The sequence below is a fragment of the Equus caballus genome, chromosome 20, assembly GCF_041296265.1.
Source record: "Equus caballus isolate H_3958 breed thoroughbred chromosome 20, TB-T2T, whole genome shotgun sequence".
NCBI lineage: Eukaryota > Metazoa > Chordata > Mammalia > Perissodactyla > Equidae > Equus > Equus caballus.
Genome location: NC_091703.1, coordinates 49163764 through 49179371, shown reverse-complemented (window position 1 = coordinate 49179371; position 15608 = coordinate 49163764). Strand labels below are relative to the sequence as shown.

The window sequence follows — 15608 nt, the reverse complement described above, 5'->3', positions numbered from 1 at the left end:
TCCGCAGGCCTCAGGTCACAGCATGTGCCAATGAAGAGCGTGTCTTGGGGGAGCGGGGATCCATGTGGCGGTAGAAGGGAAGTAGTCGTGAGCTCACGTCTCCTGTTTTCCATGTGTGTGAAAGTCAGACTGCTGTGTGTGTGTAGAGAAACCAGCACAGGGATAAGTGGAGTCAGCTGTCCTGGGAGGAGGTTGTGTATTAATTGCCTCCATGGCAATTTTCTCCTTATTTGTGCCTCTGCTTCTCTTTCTAGAACAATAATGAAAATGGACATTACGTTTAACAAGTTTGAGAGATGCGGTGGGAATACTTGTCTTTTAAATAATGAGCATTCGCTACCATGAAAGAGCTGATAAACGCATTCATCTCTTTGATGCCCACGATTGGTACACAACCTGGTTGTCCAGCATGAGATGCAGAGTGCTGTGTTGTGGGTTACAGACGGCCTTTGTTCCTCCAACTCTCTCATCACTGTCCTTCATACCTCTTCCAGGAAAGGCTTTAATATGTGTTATTAATGATGGCACTCATTTCAGTATTTATCTACAAAAGGAAAGAGCTTTAAGACCATTTCTGACTATAAATGTCAATTCAAGTTTTTATTACAAGGGGAGGAACTCTTTATTGCATACTGGAGTTGACATTGAGCTTCGAAAAAAAGACGAGCCTCAAATTAGGGTTGTCACCCAGGTAATATCTAATTGAGGGTTTCATGATGCACTGGAAAATGCCATTTCTTCCATAATAACCCAGTTGATCGCCTTGTGCCTTTATTCTCGAGCTCCCTTGTGGCGGATCTGGGCCGTGTCAGCTCACCCGGAAGAGCCCACTGACTACTGTTGTGACACCCTGCATGTGGCCGGGGTGGCAGCAGCATTTTTCCTTTCACATTTGTCTCTGTGGATGGTGCCCCTCCTGTGCGAGGGTACCCTTTCTGGCACAAACAATTCTGGTGCTTGGCTTCATGGCTCAGCACCTATAATCCTGGTGCTAAAACCTGTATCTGTGCCAAACTCCTCCAACCTTTTGGGTACATTGCTCCAAGGACTCTTGTCCATGCAGAAATGGAGGGGACAAAGGAAGGAGGACCAACGTGCACCGAGGTGCTGTCCTTTACGGTTTTAATATTTGATCCCCATAAATCTCCTTACCCACACTTTGAAATAAGAGGTGGTATTTTCGTTTTATTGATGTGGACACTGAAATCTTAGAGGTCGTGCTAAGCTCACAACAACCAACAAGTTATGGAGTTTGAAACTATATCTTGTGATTGCAGAGTTCGTAATCTTTCTACTGCCTGCACCTTAAAATTTTACAAGCATTTCCCTGGGGCCAGGGCCACCTTCTCACACCCAGCTCCTGGCAAGTACAGCCTCTGGTTTATAGGGCTTGGGTTCTTTGGAACCCTGAGCCTGTTCCCCAGAGCTTCTGGACCTGACATCATAGGAAAAGCAGAGTTAAGCTCCACACCTCTGTCTCTGTCAACCCTTCAGTTGATTGAAGGTTATGTTGCTTTTCAACCTAAGAAAAAAGAGACTTGGCGTCCCGTTCAGCCAAACAATTCAGATCAGTTCAACAGATATCCTCGGACTCTGATGGGGCAGATGACCAGGGCGCCCTGCCGAGCAGAGAGTTGATCTCTATTTCACTTACTATCACTTCACGTTGAGGTTAATTGGGATGGGAACTTTCATTATTTGAGTGTGTTTTCTTTTAACAAAATGCTTTTCTAAATTTAGATGCCATTTGGTAGTCTAGGTCTCTTTATTGCATTAAAAAATTTTTTCCTAGGTGTCTTTAAATTGCTATAGTCTCAGGGGTTGGTGGATCCGGCCCACAGCCTGTTTTTGTAAGTAGAGTTTGAGTTAGGACACAGCCGCCATCATTCGTATTGTCTCTGGCTGCTTTCACATTGCAATAGAGTTGAGGAGTTGCGACAGAGACCGTATGGTACTCAAAGCCTAAAATATTTATTGTTGCCCTTTACAGAAAAAGCTTACTGACCTCTTTTTTTTTTTTTTAAAGGGTACCACAGTTTTAAAGAAAAGAACTAAACTTGCCTAGCCCCAGAGAAAACTTTCTAACTTCTGCTTGCTCAGTGCTAACAGGCCAGGAGGAAGCACACACACCATGGCCAGCCCCCAGTGCATTCACCTGTAGTCTAGATGGGCATGCCGAGGAGCATAATTGCAGTGAATAATAATGCTCCTCTACGATACCACCTTCCCTATTAATCATAACAGGTATCGCTAACCAGCTGGGCCACCTTGACCTGGTCACCAACCTTTCTACACGAGATTCCTCAGCAATAAAATTAAAAACACTTAAAAAAATTATATATATCTCACATAAAAGTATGTGTATATATAAATACCTGTCATATGTGGTTTTAAATATATATATATATATAATTTAAAAAGGAATAATAAAATAAATATCGAATAAAGTAAAAAAATGAAAAGAAGACCCGTTTCCTCACCACCATCCACCATCCAGCTTAGGAAATAGAACTTGTGATACTTTTGAAGTCCCTTCTGGGCACCTAATAATGTTCCCCTTCTCCCACCCAGAGGTAACTGTCTCAATTTGGTTTAATCATCTTATTGTTTTTCTCTATAGTTGTATTTAGTTTTGCCTAAAACTTTTTCTTTCAAGCCCATCAAATTTTATGTTTCATCCGTGTTACTTCATTTTCTTGGTGATAAAGTCTTTCTGTCGTAAAATCTCATAAGGGTTATCCATCCAGCAAACACAGTAATACGCAGTGGCTGCTCAGTAAATACTCTTTCCATTCTGCAGGGTTTTCTTTTCCCTGTGGTGGCTATGGTAGGTGGAGAAGGCGTGACAAACTGATGGGCTAGGTCAGGCTGATCTCCCCTTCTCCTGTTGGGATTTTGTGACCAAGTGCTAGGCTGGGAGGCTGATATCTCCAAAGGGAGCCGTTGTCTCCACCATAGTTAGACTTATCACCTCCAGAACGGGAGGGGACAGTGGTGAGGAGCATTGCTGACCCAGGCTGCTTCACAGGCGTGACCTCCATGTTTTCATAGTAAAAGAATAAGATGAAACCTGATTCATAGGCTTACATTTAGTGTCCAGTCGATTTGAGTTGAAGGAAAATCTCATTGTATCCATTCTTTGTGTTTTCCTTTTTTTTCTTTATTTTGTGGCTCAAAAAAAAAAGTATAAACACTGGGTTTTGGAAGAAGGAGCTGTTGTTGAGCTTAAGCCTTTTAAACTCTGTAATTACTCTTTAAAGGCTGTGTATTTGCATCAGAAATGCATTTAGTCTTAAGTTTTAGTGCCCAGTATATGGAGCATTTGTAATGATGGGGTCCTTCCAAAAATAGACCAACTCTATAGAAAATGTTAATCAGCTCATCCCCAGGGACCTTAGCGAGTATCTCCACTGTACAAATGAGGAAATGGACATGACAGTTAGTGGTTTGCCCAAAGCCACACTGTCATTGGCGTTATGAAGATTTAAGCAAAGGTCCCACGTACAAGAAAACGCAGTCATGTTTTTGTGCAAGACACTGTGAGCCGTAGTCAAATTGACCTAAATGAAGATTCAGGGACTAACAAGCCTTTTAGTGTTTGGAAGAATCCACCTCGTCAACCACAAAGAGCCCACTTGCTCCTTTAAGTTACCTATGGGGATTTAATTAGGACATGGGTTTTCCAAGGAGTCTGTTTTGCTTGAAATCAAAAGCTCTGTATCTGGCCAAACATTGCTGTGAAAACTGAAAAGCAACTGGTTCAAGTCTATTTCACACTGCCAGGGAAAATAGCATGAGAAGTACAGTAGTGTCTCGATTTGTGGCATTCTACTTCTGCAGTTGACGAGAAGGCAGCCTTCAACTAGGAATTTACTTTTCAAAAACCCTTTTCAGGGGGTTGACTCAACATGTGTATGCCGTCTTCCCAATCCTCTGCCTCAAGAGCATTGCATGGCAGAGTAATGATTTAGATGGAAGAACCACGGAGTCCTCCATTTTCAAAGAAACTTCTGGAATTGTATTTGCTCTTGGGCAAAAATTGAAAACTCATTTTTTAAATAAATATTTACCCCAACAGCTGATTGGAGCAAAAAAGATTTTTTTTTTTTCCTGGTTAACCTCTAGTTAATTGAAAAAATCAATTGACCTTAATGGTAAGCTCCTTTTATTCTCTTTTCCTTTCTACGCTTAGAAACTTTATCTTATTATTTTTTTTTTTGAGTAGTAAATGTTTTCAAGACATGTTAGTGATGATAACTCTGCTATCGGGGCGGATGAGGGTGAGCTCATTCAGAGACATGATATTGACTCGGACGACTCACCCACCTACTGTGGTAAACAAGCCGAGCCCTTACTGAGAGGTTATCTATGCAGCCCATGTATAAATTTGGGCAAAGCCAAAGTGTGATTGCAAAGGGAAGGTGCTGTAAAGAGGAAAGACACGAAAGCGTGCTGCTCAGGGCCAGCCTCCCCTCACAGAGGGTCAGCACCAGGTGCCTGTCCTGAGTTTGCAGATTCTGAGATTTGACTTTGGCGTTTCACCTTGCATTCGTCATATCTGGGAACTGTAGACCCACGCCGACCAAGTTTACAAGTGACTTATAGGCCAGAATGACCATGTATACATTATCTGGTGAGTTGGGTTCAATACCCAACCCACCTACCTTTGTGTTATTGGGAAAATTGCCTAACTTTTCTAAGTGTTTTTTCTTACCTGTGTAATTGGAATGTTAATGGTTTATAAAGATGTTCAATGAGCTAATGCCTTAACATAATACCTGGAAGATAATAGCTATTGTTATTATACGATCATTTTGGCTGTTGTTGTCATTATGACTGTGCAAGTCAACTTAGGAGGCTGAATCAGAAAATTTCTTGTTGAGCATAGAAGTTAGAGTACAAGAAGTCAGAAGTTCTTAAGGAATGTCTCCACCGGGCTGGAACAACTGGGTACATTGTCACTTGACATAAAGGACACCATTGCCAGAATCTGAACACCCTTTACCCAGACAGCACTGGATAAACTCCACTGTGGTTTTAAACTGTGGCTTATGTTTTTCTAGATTTCGTGAAGTCACCACTTTTTTAGTCTGGGAGCCTCTTAGTTTACTTGGTTTTAGCTGTTTTTAGCAGAATCAAAGGAAATCACTCTGATTACCTTGTTTGGATTTGGCTTTCAAAACATCTTTTGGGGTGATTTATTATGCTTCCAGATAGCTCCTCCTTCTGGTTCCACATTTGGGAAGTGAAATTTGAAGGACGGTACCTAACTGGTCCCCAGGTTGGGCTGCACGTGCCAAGTGCTTAGAGGAGGCGATGCATTCCTTTGATGTACAGCAATGGGAAAAAATCCTCCCTTTAGTTCATTAAAACAGATCAGCTTCATATAAAGGTTTCCCTCACATGCCTGTGTTTGTTTTTTATTTTATTTTCTCTCTGGTTTAGGTATTGACATCCTGAAGCTTGTAGCAGCCCAAGTGGGAAGCCAGTGGAAGGACATCTATCAGTTTCTGTGCAATGCCAGCGAGAGGGAGGTGGCCGCTTTCTCCAACGGGTACACAGCGGACCACGAGCGGGCCTACGCAGCTCTGCAGCACTGGACCATCCGGGGGCCTGAGGCCAGCCTCGCCCAGTTGATTAGTGCCCTGCGCCAACATCGGCGCAACGATGTTGTGGAGAAGATTCGTGGACTGATGGAAGATACAGCCCAGGTAATGCAGCCCGGGTCATCTGTCTTTCCCACTAACCTTTTGGTCCCTGTGATTCAGATTTTACCGGGTATATGGAACAAGGAAAAATAACTGATATTAGGTGTTTAGGTTCATACAGACACACACACCTTCTAGGGTGGTGGTTCTCAGTGGTTGTCCATTAGAATCGTCTAGAGAACTTTTAAAAGATTCTAATACTTGGACTCCACTGTAGATCAGGCAAATCAGAATCTCTAGGAGGAGGACTAGGAATCAGTATTTTTAAAAGCTCTCCAGGTGACTCTAATGTGCAGTCAAAGTTGAGAATCATTGTATCTGTGGTCGGTTCCAGCATCAGACTGTGCAGCCAGATCTTCTCCTTGTTGCGTAACACACTTTGAACAAAACCAAGAGGAAATGCTTTTTTTCCTATACCCTCCCCACTCCAGAGGGCGTTTTCTGTGATGTGGCTTGGGGAGGCCCACTCTTACCTCCTGAGGATGCAGGTGGTGCTGGCCGCAGTGGGTACAGGATGGGTCCTCCTCCGTGGGCCCGTTCAATCCGTACATCAGGTGGGAACCGAGGGACCCAGCGGTGTGGTTTATTTATAGTCTCTGGTCAATGAGCCCTGGCTTTGGAGCCAGGCAGCACTGGATTTGAATCTTGGCTCTGACACTCACTAGCTGGATGACTAAGGTAAGTCACTTCAGCTTTCTCTGCTTCTGTTGTCTCGTTTGGAAGCCAACTTTATAGGATTAAGACAGACTAGGAATAAAGTATATAAAATGCTTGACAATTGAAAGTGTTCTATAAATGGTACTTATGACTGTGATGTAACTCATTTTACTTAGCCCTTCCTTAATCATAATATGCTTCCCTGGAAGGCCATGAATTAGGTACAAATTTGGGTATTGAATCCTATTTCTCAATGCCTTCGATTAAAGTTTTGCAACATATTCCAATAGTGAAGAAAATGCTGCCACTGAGTCTTGATAAAACCCACTTAAAATTTAAAAGACCATTCTGCCTGTGTTATTTTCCAGTGGTCTAAATTCATTGCCTAAAAGAGCTAGGGAGAGATTTTTCCCCCATCAATTCCAATTCTCTATCATTGTGCACCAAATTTTGTATAGCAAGGGACCTCAGTTCTGTATATTTAAGAAGTCCAAATGCTTTTATCTTTTTATGCTAACAGTGTAGTGTTTCTTCACTATTGAAGTAGACATTTATCAGGCGGATCTTTTATCTAAGCGACTGGATGAAAATCTGTGGGCACTAATCATCTCTGAAGGTAGTCTTTAAAGCTCCTGGCACATTTTTTTTAAACTTCTTTAAAATGTGGAATTTCAGAAAAAATATTTACTAATAGCTGCGGTGGTAAACATTCAAAGGCACACACCAGTTTCTTGTGATTTTCTGAGAAACAATCTCTGTAAGTATAGTTCACAACTAAAACCAGGCTTTACGTAGCTGGATTTTGGGGAAGGAAAGGGAGATGTTTATTCCCAAATTAAATAGAATGGCTGTGGTTCAAAAAAGGGAGCCCAGAGCCAAACATGATTGTGCTTCCTTGGGATGTTGGCTTTAAGGAAAGAACTGGACAGGCAAGCAGCAGACTTGAAGAAGGATTTAGATACTGGAGAATAAGTCAGTGCATCTCCTTGATGGTTCCTGCAAGAATGACAACATATTACTTTTGGGGATTAAAATTTTCTTTTTTTTTTTTTTTTGAGCAAGATTAGCCCTGAGCTAACTACTGCCCCTCCCCCTCTTTTTGCTGAGGAAGCCTGGCCCTGAGCTAACATCCGTGCCCATCTTCCTCTACTTTTTTCTATGTGGGACACCTACCACAGCATGGCATGCCAAGCGGTGCCATGTCTGCACCCAGGATCCGAACCGGCGAACCTCAGGCCGCCGAGAAGTGGAACGTGCACACTTAACTGGTGAGCCACCGGGCCCACCCCTAAAATATTTTTTAAAATGACAAAGCTGAAAGGGCACAAGAGAAAGGATAGGTAGAAGTTTGTTTTTCTGTGCTGAGCGAGGGAGCCATCCTTGTTCTAATCTGGGGAGAGCAGACTGGTTTATGTGACAATCTGTTCTTCCTTGGTTGGACTGACTGAAGGTTTGTGATGTTGGCTCAAATTTGCCAAAATTCTTAAACTTTCATTTCTCGTTTCTGCAAGGCCGTCTTATTTCTCTGTGTACACTCAGCAGTCACTTAGAATGTGGTCCTAGTCTTCAGGTACTTCCATTTTGAAGGTGGTAGTGATGGTGGGATATTGACTGTAACAAATGACTTTTGTATGTTTCGCTCATGGTTCCATTGAGTTCCCTGAATATTTAGTGAGCACCTCCTTATTCCAGGCGCTGTCATGGGTGCTGGGAAAGGGGAGCGCAGAGTCTCCATGGAGAAGACTGCATATCAAGGAGAGTGATTCATAACAAAAACTACTGGGTCAATGAATAAGAACACAAAACACATAGTCCCTAAATCGCTTGTACCTTTAGTTCTTTCCTTCCTCTTATCTCTTCTATATACAAAAAGATTCTAATATCTATTTTTTGTTATTTATTTTTTAAGAAAGTGACATCAGCACATCCTATAGCTTTCTCTTTGGTTCTAGTGTAGCCTTCGTGTTAGGGTGGAGGCTGAGAAGGCAGTGTTGAGCTTCTTGTTCCATGTTTTAATAATACCCATCATTGTCTAGCAACATGCTGGATCCAGCTTTGACTCTAATTTTAATAGTCAACGAGGATGAATTTCTGGCTGCCAGCTTTTACTAATCTCACAGTATGTAACTGTCTGTTCAGAGTTCATCTCTGAGGTTTGTCAAGTCCAACAAGAGAATCAGGATGCAGGGGGCATAATTGAGACTTATTTTTTCCATATTATGATGGATTTGTATTCTTTGTGTGGTGTGGTAATGCTGGAAATTTGGGACTTTGGCCCAGGAGTTAATGGACTCTTAATGTGTAAAAATGACTCTGTGTGTGTTAATAGTTAATGTTTTTTCCTATTCATGAGTCTCAGAGCACCTATGTTATGTTCCACTCGAAGGATTAGCCCTGGTGTGCCTTTCAGTTGCTTCTGTCAAGAACAGCTGGTCCATTATTAACCATTTTTTAATTAAACACATCCAGAGACTGATTCTTTCTTCTTCCTTTTTTAAAAATTTTTTATGCATTTGGGGCTGGCCCCTTGGCCGAGTGGTTAAGTTCGTACGCTCTGCTTTGGCGGCCCAGGGTTTCGCCAGTTCGAATCCTGGGCACAGACATAGCACCGCTCATCAGGCCATGATGAGGCGGTGTCCCACATTCCACGACTAGAAGGACCCACAACTGAAAATACACACCTATGTACCAGGGAGAAAAAGTAAAAATAAAATCATTAAAAAAAATTGTTTTTGTGCATTAAAAAGATTATACAGTAAAATTCACTTTTTGGTGTACTATTCTTTGAGTTCTTTTTTTTTTTAAGACTTTTTTTTTAGAGCAGTTTTAGGTTTACAACAAAATTGAGAGGGAAGTACAAAGATTTCCCATGTACTCCCTGCTCCCACACGTACGTAGCCTCCCCCATTATCAATATCACTCACCAGAGGGGTACAGTTTTTATGAAGTATGAACCCACATAGACACTTCATAGTCCCCCAAAGACCATAGTTTCCTCTAGGGTTCACTCATGGTTGTACATTCTGTGGGTTTGGACAAGTGTATAATGACACGTATTTATCATTATAATATCATACAGAATACTTTCATTGCCCTAAAAACCTCTATGCTCTGCCCATTTATCTCTTCCCTCCTACCCCACTCCTGCCAACCACTAATCTTTTTATTGTCTCCATAGTTTTACCTTTTCTAGAATGTCATATAGTTGGAATCATACAGCGTGTAGCCTTTTCAGATTGGCTTCTTTCACTTAGTAATATGCATTTCAGGTTCCTCCATGTCTTTTCATGGCTTGAGAGCTCCTTTGTTTTCAGTACTGAATAATACTCCATTGTCTGGATGTACCACAGTTTGTTTATATTTATCCGTGCATCTTCTTGACTCTTTATCTGAAGCGTGAGCACGAGCATTTAGAAAGAGCAGCAGTGCAGTGGGACAGGACTTGGAAATTAGTGGGATTTTGCCAAAGCTAGTTAAAAATCAAAACAAAACCCTAATATAGCATTCCAAATTGTATGTTTTCTCTTTTTTCCATCCTTTTACTTTTATTTTTTTCATGTGACTTTATTTAAAGAAAGTCTTTTGTAAGCAGCATATATTTAAGTTTTTTAAAAAATCTAGTCTGACAGTTTTTGTCATTTAATTAGAGAATTTCAGTTTAGTAACATTTTAATGTAATTACTCATGTCGTTGGGTTTAAACCTACCATCTTATTTTCTTTGTATTTGTCCTGTCCTCTTTTTCCCCCCTCTCCTTTGTTGCCTTTTTTTGGATTAATCAAGTATTTTTAATTATTCCACTTTTTCTCTTGTTTTAGTTTGTTAGTTGTATATTTTTTACTTTACCATTTTTTTGCAAGGAAGATTGGCCTTGAGCTAACATCTGTGCCAGTCTTCCTCTATTTGGTATGTAGGATGCCGCCACAGCATGGCTTGATGCGCGATGTGTAGGTCCATGCCAGGGCTCTGAACCCATGAACCCCCGGCCGCTGAAGCAGAGTGTGGAAACTTAACCACTGCACCACCAGGCTGGCCTCATTTTTTACTTTAATTTTAGTTGGTACCATAGGGGTTCAGACATGCACATTTAAATTATGAGACATTTTATAAATGTACACTTTTTGCTATTTCTGAACAATGCAACAGCCTTAGAAGACTGTCATTCTATTTATCCTTCTCTTGCGTTATGTCTTTTGTTGTCATGAATTTTAACTCTACCCATTTCTTAACCCCCTAAAGACATAGTTATTATGGTTTTACACAGTCAGGATTCACGTAGATGTACCTGCATGTTGATCTTTTTGGTTGTTCTTCCTTCCTTCCTGCAGCTTCAACTTCTACCTGAGATCATTTCTCTTTGGCCGAAAGAATACTTAGTGTAGGTTTCCAGCAATAAACTCTGTTTCTCTTTGTCTGGAAAATGCCCACTAAGTAAATTGCATTATTTGCCCTTTGTTTTTGAGAGATGGCTGGCAAATAGAATTTAAGCTTGACAGTTATTTTCTTTCCATACTTTCATGCCTGGGTTTAAGCCTCCCCTGCTACACAGCCAAGGAGAGGAGGTGATGGTATTTTTAAATCTATATTACATAACAGATTCTGTGCGCAATATCAGACCGGGCACTTTGGGCAACACAAAGATGAGTAAGACAAAGTCGGTGCCATCAAGGAAGCTTACACATGCTTATATGATTTAAGGGAGCAAAAGCACAAGAGTGGGAGGAGGAAGTGCTGGGTACACAACTAATAGGCCATTAACGCTCCAAATCGGGACGTCAGCATGGAGACGAGTGCCAGGTTCAATTCTTGTCCTGGCAGCCTTTCACTTTGGGGACGCTATGGTAAATTCCTTGGCCTCTTCTGCCTCACTTTTTCTTGAGAAGATGGCAACACCATCAGTGTGTGTCCTATGAGGTGATGTGAGAATTAGCTGAGTGTGACCCACGGTAAGCACTTGATGAATGTTTACTATTAATAGTTGCAATTACTCGTAGGCTCTAGAGGTGTGAGGGGTGGAAGAATGTTCCTAACTCACTCCAACTCTTATACAAGTAATGGATCCTTTAGATCCTGAGCACCGAGGGTTACTTAGTGTTGGATGGGGAGGCGCTCTGAGTTCCAAGAGTGCTTAAAGCAGAGGGTTGAGCACGAGGGTTGCTATGTGGGTTCAGTGCCCAAGAACTGGAAATTCCAGCTAACTGTAAATATTTATTCCTTCCTGCCTGAGCGAATAAATGTTCCTACGCCGGCAGGGGTGTTTTTCTCTGGTGAAGAAAGAAAAGTAATGGTATGTGTGAAGATAGCCGCCTGCTCCCTCAACCAACGGCTGTCAGAAAAAGGGGAAACAAAAGTGAGCAACTGCATTTCTAGATTTCTTTGTATGTTTCTTCCGTTTCTTTTAGAGACTTTTCTATATTCAGACAGGCTTGACCAGTACAATCTTTCTCTTTCCTTTTTTTGCGTCTCCCTTGGTGGGGGAGGCCTCGGTTTTTTGTCTCTATAGGAAACTTTAGGCAAATGATTTCTCTGATTTGGATTTTTCTATTTAAAATGGGAATTCAGGTGGTTATCAGAATTAAGGGAGCTAATGGCTTGTTAAATTGTGAGATGTAAAAAGGGGAGGTGTTAAAGTAACGGTTGGGAAGTATTGTAATTTGAATTCCAGCATTCCTTTATTGTTTCATTTTGGAAAAGGGAAGGAAAAGTAATTTTATGTACATTTAAAAAACGATAATATTAAAAACAACCACAATAGTTTAAAGTGATATGAAGTGTTACTTTAGCTGTCTGCTTTGACCAGAGATTCGTGAATGTACAGAATTGGTGCTGATCAGGCAGGGGAGCTGGCTATCTTAATCCTCCTTCGCTCCTTCGTAAGATTGGATAGATTAAAATGACACTGGAATCTAACCACTAGTGGACCTGAAGCCAGTGTTGCTGAGTTTTTGTGTGCTAGAATGATTCTTTGTTAGAGATGCTTAATCCTTTCCAGAAACCACATGGGAGCATAGGAGACGTAGGAGGGACAGAGTGCCTCTCTCTTTCTCTCACTCTCTCTCTCTCTCTCTCTCTCTCTCTCTCTCTCTCGTTCAACCAAGTGTTGGAGACTGGGTGGCTTTGCTCTGTATAACCGTCTGGGAGAATCTCAAAAGTGTGAAGAGCACTGGGCATTCTCTTTGGCAAGGGCGGTACCACGGCTGCTGCTGCAGAAGGAACTACGGTTACTGACTTTTTGCTCACCAGCTGCGCCATGCAGCTGTCCTTATCTATGGGCTGCTTGTGGCCAGCTATTTTCAGAAATTTAATATAGTGAGGGTGAGTTGAGCCAAATGCCAGCTGTATATGTAACTGTTGGCTTTTTGGCTATTCAAATTTGTCTTTGCCTTTAGTTTGCCAGTTGGCTATCTCTTAGAAAATGGGGATTATTGTCCTAAGGTCTTAAGATGTTAGCTAAACTTGCACGTATCTAGCCCTGCCCTCTGCCTCATTAACAGAGCATAGATGGTCATTTGAGGTCAAGTTACCTAATTTGCAGGATATGACTATGGGCTCTGGGGAACTTCTGGGGTAGTGAGGAGAAGCAGACATTCTAAAGGGGTTGCTGACACACGGTAGGCCCAGGTGCACTTAGTGATGCCTGTGTTTAAGGTGATCATTGTGCACAAAGAAGTGATGTCTATATAAGCCTGTAGAGTTTTAATGACATTTCAGGCTGTTCTACTTAACTTATTCCAAGGTTTCATTCAGTGAGTCAACAACCTATTGTCGAGCACCAGCTCTGTGCCTGGTATTATGGAAAGAAGAAAGGTGTCCCTGCCTTTCAAGAGCTCACTCACTGAGATGGCGACACATGCAAATAATGACAGTTCAGTGGGATAAGCAAATGTTATCAAAGGAGTGTGCACAAGGAATTATAATATCGTCAGAAGGCAGGGGTACTTGAACCACCAAAAAATACATAGAAAACAAAGAGCAGACATATATTTGTCCATTTGAAAGTCATTAAAAAAAAACAAACCAGTCTGTAGTTTCTTTCAAGATTGTTTTGGTCTTCTTCCCCAACACTTCCCCATCTGGGTTCTGCCTCGGGCGCCCCACCTGCTTTTTCACGCTAAGGGCTTCTCAAACCTTTGACTCTGAAAAGCACGTCTGTTTTACTTAGAGCCTTGTTTTGTTCAGTAACAAGCTTTTCAGAAACTTTTCACCATTCTGCAATAGTAAAGCTCCAGGAGTGAGGTTCTGATGGCCCACTTCATGTCAAGTGCTGGAGTTCAAACTTTCAATCTTCAAGAACTAATGGAAGGGACTGACAGATCCAACAATTGGACTTTTGACTCCTTGATTCGTAGCTGTCTTGTAAGGATCTGGTGCGGATTAGAGAGCGTATATACTGGAGACGATGCTTGTAAATGTCCAGTCCTGCACTTGACATACAGCAGGGGGTTCAGTAAATCTTAGCTACTGTTTTCTATGTTGGAATTTGAATTGCACGTTCTCCTTTTTTGCCTCAAGAGCACATGATACCACTCTACTTTCAATAAATGCATGTTGAGGAGAAAGGGACCCCGCGTTTGCTGAGTATCTGTTGTGCCCCAAACGCTGTCCGGTTGCTTTGCATCTCTGCTTATCTAGCAAGCTTCGTGGTCCTGCAAGGTATAGGCAGATGTTAGAATTATGACGTATTTCTGTATTTTATTGAATGCCATGTCAATTGTAAGATGCACTATTATTATATGTACCACAGAGAAAGCAATAAAAATACTGCCAATCACAGTTTAACATATATCTGTATTTTAGCAATGTTAAAATGTGAAAAAATATGTATCATAGAATTAATGAAATATGGTAGTTGAGCTTGAGGTGTACACATTATAAGGAGAAAAGTCTGGAAAACAGATTCATGGGGGATCTTGACATTGATATACTTTCCCTCCCCAACCCGCATGTCCTTACACGTGCTTTTTTTTCTTTTCTTTTTTTTTTTAGTAGCCTTTAAGGGTGAGATGGTTTAACACAAGCAATTTATTTAGCAGACATTAATGGAATGCCCATTTTTGAGCTCTGTATCAGGCACTGGAGATACTAAGTGGAAAAAAAAAAGACACTACACACAAAACACAAACATCCCTCAAGATGCTGACACTTCTATAGGAGGGATCGTTACATGAACCAAACCTTGCAATATATTCTGTGACACTGCTAAACAGAATTTGAAGAGGGCTTTGATTTTTGCCCTGAGACACGGTGTCTCTGCATTCAGAAAAGGCCTAGTCTATTAGTTGATGACATTTTCCACCCCTTTAATCCACACCCTTAAAGGCTTTCTCAAAAAGTGCATTGGGAGGAAATCGGAATCAATATTGTGAAGAGAAGCTTATTTTCTCCATCTGTTCCCAGTGCTGGAGATAATATTTTAATCTTTTTTTTTTTTTAAGTCAAAACTCATATCTGGATAAAGCTCAATGGCTTTCAGTTTTGGCCGAGCGTCTCTGTCCTGTTGTGAGACTCAATCACGGGTACACCTGCTACTGGGGAATTGCACTATGTTCAGCAGGAGGTTTTATTATACACGAGTTAATTTTAATGATTTAATAGCTTATTCTTCACCATTTCCTTGAGAGACAGCTGTCACTCCTAATTTTCCCATAAAAAAATTGTCACAGACAGAACTCTGTTCTGATTTCTCCATAGTTGGGCTGAGTCAACGGATAGGCTGGAATGACCAACCGTTAAAATGACTTATCATCCAAGGAGGTACTAGAAAAAAAATATAGGGGAAATTTTTTGTTTTTAGAATCACGATAGGTAAGTCTCTTCTGAGAATGATATAAAATCAAAAGCCGTACAAGAGAGGTTCAACCATGTAACAATGAATATACAAGCCAGAAAACACCATATGCAGATCAAAAAAAATAACTGGGAGAAGTTGTTTGCAAGAGAGGGTTAATTTCCTTTAAAAATGAAGAGCTTTTATAAATTAATTAGGAGACCATCGGGGCCAGCCCTATGGCTGAGTGGTTAAGTTCGCGCACTCTGCTTCGGCGGCCCAGGGTTTCACTGGTTTGGATCCTGGGCGCTGACATGGCACCACTCATCAAGCCATGCTGAGGCGGCGTCCCACATAGCACAACCGGAAGGATCTACAACTAGAATATACAACTATGTAGTGGAGGGCTTTGGGGAGAATAATTTTTTTTTTTTTTTTAAAGATTTTATTTTTTCCTTTTTCTCCCCAAAGCCCCCC

The 15608-nt window shown here is 41.4% G+C and overlaps 1 protein-coding gene across 1 annotated transcript in view; it reads left to right on the top strand.

Annotated features, from left to right (window-relative positions):
* The window catches only part of TNFRSF21 (TNF receptor superfamily member 21), a 66419-nt gene that overhangs the window by 39100 nt on the left and 11711 nt on the right, over positions 1-15608 (top strand). The window contains exon 4 of the mRNA XM_001502707.7: positions 5446-5711. Coding sequence (XP_001502757.3) covers positions 5446-5711 — 266 coding nt within the window. The remainder of the gene's footprint in view (positions 1-5445; positions 5712-15608) is intronic.